This window comes from Sapajus apella, unplaced genomic scaffold, assembly GCF_009761245.1.
Source record: "Sapajus apella isolate SASKATOON/1434 unplaced genomic scaffold, GSC_monkey_1.0 scaffold68, whole genome shotgun sequence".
Lineage (NCBI taxonomy): Eukaryota > Metazoa > Chordata > Mammalia > Primates > Cebidae > Sapajus > Sapajus apella.
The window spans coordinates 7,820,055-7,826,143 of record NW_022437008.1 but is presented as its reverse complement, the minus strand read 5'-3'; the positions used below and the strand labels follow the sequence as shown (position 1 = coordinate 7,826,143).

Genomic DNA, 6,089 nt, shown 5'->3' with positions numbered 1-6,089 from the left:
GGAAGGCCTTGCACTGCTGTACCTGTGACCCACCACCGTGGCCGAGGAAGGCCTTGCACTACTGTACCTGTGACCCACCGCCATGGTCGAGCAAGACATTGCTGCCGGCGGCGTAATAGACATTAACACTGCTTTACAAGGGGTGCTGAAGGTCGCCCCTCATCCACAGTGGCCTAGCACGTGGAATTTGCAAAGCTGCCAAAGCCTCAGATAAGCGCTGAGCCCATCCTGGTGTGCTTGCAGCCAACTATAATGAGCCTGCGTGTGCCACGCTGGGTGCTGAACACCAGATCAAACTAATTAAGGTTGATGACAACGAGAAACGAGGGGAATGGGTACGGGCTCCGTAAAACCGACCAACAGTGGAGACCCTCCGAACGGGCCAATGGCAGTGGTGTAGCAGTTACGGACTATGGCAAAGAATCTCGGGCCAAGGACGTCACCGAGGAGCGTTTCACATGCAAGGAATGAATGAATAAAACGCTGGCTCACATTCCTCAAAAAAAAAAAAAAAAGACAATTATGTATGCACAGAAAAAAGGCAGATGTTGTCTTCACTGCCATTCTATATACTGTAAATATTATTTGTAAGCAAAATTGGTCTTCTTATAAGGAAAAATAAAGCTATTCCTCTGGGGGAGAAAACAGTACTATATATACACATATATATATATATATATATATTTTTTTTTTTTTTTGAGACAGTCTCACCGTGTCACTCGGGTAGAGTGCAGTGGCATGATCTCGGCTCACTGTAACCTCTGCCTCCTGAATTAAAGCAATTCTTCTCAGCCTCCTGAGTAGCTGGGATTACAGGCACCTGCCATCACGCCCAGCTAATTCTAGTTTTAATAGACACAGGGTTTCACCATGTTGGCCAGGCTGGTCTTGAGCTCCTGACCTCAAGTGATTCGCCTGCTGTGGCCTCCCAAAGTGCTGGGATTACAGGCTTGAGCCACGGCACCCGGCCCAGTACACAATATAATTTCAATTCTGTAAAATATACATGTGTAGGAAAAAGACTAAAAATGCATGAATGTGTTGATAATGAATGAATTCGGTGGAACTGCCCGCACCTGAGGGCGCCTGGATAGGCCGATGCTGTCTCCCAGGTGCTTTAGCTCATCATTGTCTTGGGAGATTCTACATCAAGGTCTGACAAAGATGAATGTTCAATCCTTGGCACTCTCACCTTGTAACATAGAGATCTTTTCATTTCATTGATTTCAACTTTGTGATTTCTGTACGATCACGTTTTACTCGTTGGTATGTAGTGAATTAGGCCGGCAGGCCAATTGTGGTTCAAGATTCTCCAGATCCATGTGGAAATGTCATCACCCCCCAGCCAATGCTCACCACCAACCAAAGAAACAATGGCAAGGCCAGTGAGTCCTCAAACTGCACGGTCTCACTGATGGTAGCGGCGGCCCATCGGGAGCGGCTGCTGCAAAGACATAAGCTGCGGCAAGGAGGTACAGCCGCGGCTGCACACCCTGCAGGGCCAACAGGAGCCAGCAACAGCCGGAGCCCCAATCCCTACTGAGCCGGCAGGGTGGAAGGCCTGCACTCCCAGGCACAGCTGCAGCCTTGCATGGAGCAGGACCCCGTACGAGCACCTTGGAGCTGCCCACCCCACTTCAGCCAGCACGCCTGGTTGTGTGCAGTGGCCAGAACCCGCACTTGCTCACACACCCCTCGCCACTCCACACCTGGCTCGCCTTTGGCAGGCGTGGGATCCAGGCTGGTAGCACAAGCCAAGCGCAGCCTGCCAGGCCAAGAGGGTGGAATGAGCCCAACAGGCCCAAACAAAACTCAGGCAAAGGAGCCACCAGCCACAGAGCTGGTTGGAAAAGTGACAGCCAAGGGATCCTGTGACATCACTTCTTGCCTATCAAGGTCAAGAAATCCAAATTCCCTAGTTCTGGCTTCCCTTTGAACCCACATGCCTTTGGAGAGGACGAGGACTAATGAAGGATATTAACAATGTAAATCCCAATGATAACCCACCAGCTTTTACCGCCAACTGGGGGCTGAGTGGTTTTCAAGACTCGCAGATCTCTAACAGCTGAGGCCCCATTCCTGGGAGGCAATTTAAGAATCCCTGTGAGCCGGGTGCGATGGCTCACACCTGTAATCCCAGCACTTTGGAAGGCCAAGGCGGGTGGATCACGAGGTCAAGAGATCGAGACCATCCTGGTCAACATGGTGAAACCCCGTCTTTACTAAAAATACAAAAAATCAGCTGGGCATGGTGGCATGTGCCTGTAATCCCAGCTACTCAGGAAGCTGAGGCAGGAGAATTGCCTGAACCCAGGAGGCAGAGGTTGCGGTGAGCCGAGATTGCGCCATTGCACTCCAGCCTGGGTAACAAGAGCGAAACTTCGTCTCAAAAAAAAAAAAAAAAAAAAAAAAAAAGAATCCCTCTGCCCACAGACAAACCCCAGCACCCTATCAGGGAACCGTGATATCCACACAGGAAGGCCAGAGCAGGGGTGACATCTTACAGGGGGTTTAGCAGAGAGGCTTCCTTGTCGAATATATTCAATGGCAGCTTCGAATGAGGTCAGGCAGTATCCCAATTCATCCTTTGCCGAGCTGCTAAACCTGAAGTTTTTGATGTAACTCAAATTTGCCATCCTAATGAAAGGAAGAAAAAAGTTATGTTGTTGTCTACCAAAGTCCCACTTCTGCAAAACCAGAATTATTGGCTTGAGGGACTGATCAAATACCTAAAGTCATACGGTTCACTCAGGGAACTATAACCACAGTCCCCCGGGTCTCTGCAGAGCACGTGCGATGGGAACAGAGACCCCTGGGTCTCTGCAGAGCACGTGTGATGGGAACACTAGCTAGTTCCTGGAAGTAGTCTTTAGCAAGATGATTACTGTAAACTGAGCTGTGGGTTCCGGAGGACAGATGATGGGTTTTTTTCTGCCCATTCGCTGCCTAGACACTCATTCCAGAACAAGAAATGTAAGCTCTCTGGGCCTCGGTTTCCCCACCTATAAGTGGACAGATAAAGCGAGGGGAGTCCCCGCATCTGGCTCATAACAGGTGCCCAATCGAAGGTGGATTTTTCCTAGAGTCACACTAGAACTACCACAGGCCAGCACTGCCGTTTTTAAAAGAGTAACTTAACAGAAAATGTTACCAATTAGGGATCTCCGTTTTCACAAGCAAGTATAACAGGACTGAGAGCAGGTCATCAGCACACATGGTTTCCAGGTTCACTGCAAATGGGAAACACACGTTCAATGCCAGAGTGAGATTCAAACGGACCGACAGGCATACCAACTCCCTACCACTGCGCAATTCATGAAGCCATGTTATCAGGGAAATCATACATCCAAGGGGAAATCCCATCGCACAAGCTGCTTTACAGCGTCCTGATCACATGTCAGGTTCAGGGGGGAAAAGAATGCCCAGCATTTTCAGAACACATGCCAAACAAGGTATGAATAACTCAGGACAGATACAGCGACATGGGCCTGTAATCCCAGTGTTTTGGGAGGCCAAGACAGGAGGATTGCTTGAGGCCAGGAGTCTGAGACCAGCCTGGGCAATATAGCAAACACCCCCCCTACAAAAAATATGAAAAGTAGCCAGGTATGGTGGTGCATGCCTGTAGTCCCAGGTACTCGGGAGGCTGAGGCAAGAGGATCACTTGAGCCCAGGAGTTCAAGGCTGTAGTGACCTATAATTGTACCCAGCCTGGGTGACAGAGTAAGACCTTGTCTCTTAAGAAAAAAAAGAAGATGGTAACTCCCAGCAGATCATGCCTTGCCACCCCCTTGGACAGTGAAGAAGCCCAGGGAAGTGGCAGCAGTGACACAAATTGAAGATGTGCCAGGAGCCATGACCAAAAGCCTCTTTCTTCCTAAAGTCACTAAGGTCTTCCTAAGGTCACTTCCGTTTTATACACATGGAGTCCACTGCCCATGTGGAGTTTCACGTATTTTTCCCCTGTGAAATTTCAAGTAATTCATTCACATTTAAAAATTCAAACAATACAAAAGAGCAAACTATGAACGTCCCTCCCATCACTGCCAACCTGTCTTCTTTCCCAGGGGCTCCTGCTGTTGCTTCCTGCACACCTGTCCAGGACAGCTATGAGCCTGCCATCACGTCATGGCTATACAGCTGTCCCCCTCTTTGTATGATGCTGCTGGCTGGAAGTCTACCATATGCATTCCTGTTTATTTCATTCGATACACTCAGGATCATCTGTTATCTACACACATAGCTATGTCTCTTCCTTATTGACTTTTTCTTAACTTGTTTTAATCTTTTCTTTTTTTTTTTTGAGAAGAGGTCTCACTCAGTCACCCAGACTGGAGTTCAGTGGTGTGATCGTAGCTCACTGCAGCCTCCAACTCCTGGCCTCAAGTGATCCTCCCACCTTGGCCTCCCAAAGCACTGGAGTTACAGAGGCGAGCCCCTGTGCCAAGCCCCATAAAATCCCTTAAGATAGCATCACTCCTTTGCTTTTTCACCTGGAAGTAGCATCTACCCTGGCCTTGGCCAAGCCCCCTTCCCCAAGCACAAACCTCTCTGGCTTGGAGACTGTGTAATGAGCTGCACCACCTTTCGCAAGCAGACCAGCTTCTGCTGTGGGGAGGTGCATTTGTTCAGCTGAGCCAGCTCTCTCTTGGCACGAGGTATGTTGAAGCTGTAAAATAATTCGGAAAGTGACAACTTGGGAGAACAGTAAGAGAACCTTTCCACCTGGATGTAAGAACACATCTCAGGGTGTACACTTCTCACAACAAACCAGAAGGAATGAAAAACAAAAATAGATTCTGAGACATCATCTGACTCAAGTCAGCGGCAAAACAGAACCGCCTTCAATCCCATTCAGGCTGCCAGGTGACAGAGCTGTACCAGAAAGTTTAAAAAAAAAAATCCTATTCCAAGAGGGAAATAATCCAAAGAGGATTTGGGAGGGTGAAAAATGTTTGTGACCTGATGAAACTTAAATTAGGCCAAGCACAGTGGCTCACGCCTATAATCCCAGCACTTTGAGAGGTCGAGGTGGGCGGATCACCTGAGATCGGGAGTTTGAGACCAGTCTGGCCAACATGGCGAAACCTCGTCTCTACTAAAAGTACAAAAATTAGCCAGGTGTGGTGGCATGCCCCTGTAATCCCAGCTACTTGGGAGGCTGAGGCAGGAGAATCACTTAAACTCAGGAGGCGGAGGTCGCAGTGAGCTGAGATCACACCACTGCACTCCAGCCTGGGCGACAAAGTGAGGCTTCATCTCAAAAAAAAATAATAATAACGACTAAAATTTTAAAAAGGAAACTTAAATTAACTCCTAAGTAGGTGCCTCTATGGCAGGGTTCCCTTGGGTGGGCAGGTGGGATGCCCCCTGCACGCAGAACCCACACGGCCGAATGACATGCCCGCCTGGGAACCAGCTGCATAAAATCCCGTGCCCAGTGGCTCCCATGCAGCCAGCATGCTGGGGCACAGTGCAGGAGGAGGACGGCCACACAGTCACCTGTAAAGAGCAGCCTTTATCTTTGATTGCCAGTAACTGCAGTGCTCCTCAAAACTAAACATGTCAAAACGGCATGTCACCTCTGTAACCAGGAGGGCCTGCTTCTGGGAGAAGACGGCACCCCTGCCCCCAAGGATGCCAAGCCACTGCAGTGCAAACCCTTACCTGAACTCCGGTTTCACACCAATATCTTTCTGCTGAAGATCTTGAAGGCTTCTTGTGATTTTGTTAAAGGCAGCATCCTAACAACAGATATTAACGAAGCTTCAAATTTCTCAAAAAGCACAGAAGGAAGCTTCCGATTTGGGTGATAATCACTGGGAACCTACTTCGCTTGCCTCCATGGTCCCCACATATTTAAAGATCAGGTCGTAAATTTCATGATGGACGTATATCTGTGGAATCAACAGACCCCATTCAGGGTGTGATCGGGCAACGGGGAGGACCTCCCAGCCTCTCCGCCCCACCCTCACCTCCACTGCCTGCTTCATCAGGCTCATCTGGGTCTCCTGCTTGGCGAGCATTTTCTAGAGGGCAAGGGAAGCACAGTGAAAGGGCTTGGATTTGTATGGGGCGCACCGCCACTC

General features: G+C 49.2%; 1 protein-coding gene and 1 long non-coding RNA gene across 8 annotated transcripts in view; both read right to left on the bottom strand.

The window, feature by feature from the left end:
* The window catches only part of LOC116530788, a 1,094-nt gene extending 355 nt beyond the window's left edge, over positions 1-739 (bottom strand). The window contains exon 1 of the long non-coding RNA XR_004260127.1: positions 23-739. This is a non-coding gene — a long non-coding RNA (uncharacterized LOC116530788). The remainder of the gene's footprint in view (positions 1-22) is intronic.
* Positions 1-6,089, bottom strand: part of ANKRD27 (ankyrin repeat domain 27) — a 72,900-nt gene that overhangs the window by 35,723 nt on the left and 31,088 nt on the right. For 6 of the 7 annotated variants that reach the window (XM_032249150.1, XM_032249152.1, XM_032249151.1 and 3 more), the window contains 6 exons: positions 5,976-6,029; positions 5,832-5,897; positions 5,668-5,744; positions 4,548-4,669; positions 3,152-3,230; positions 2,505-2,637 (listed from right to left, as the gene is read on the bottom strand). In XM_032249150.1, coding sequence (XP_032105041.1) covers positions 2,505-2,637; positions 3,152-3,230; positions 4,548-4,669; positions 5,668-5,744; positions 5,832-5,897; positions 5,976-6,029 — 531 coding nt within the window. The remainder of the gene's footprint in view (positions 1-2,504; positions 2,638-3,151; positions 3,231-4,547; positions 4,670-5,667; positions 5,745-5,831; positions 5,898-5,975; positions 6,030-6,089) is intronic. The other variant, XM_032249155.1, reaches the window with a different exon arrangement.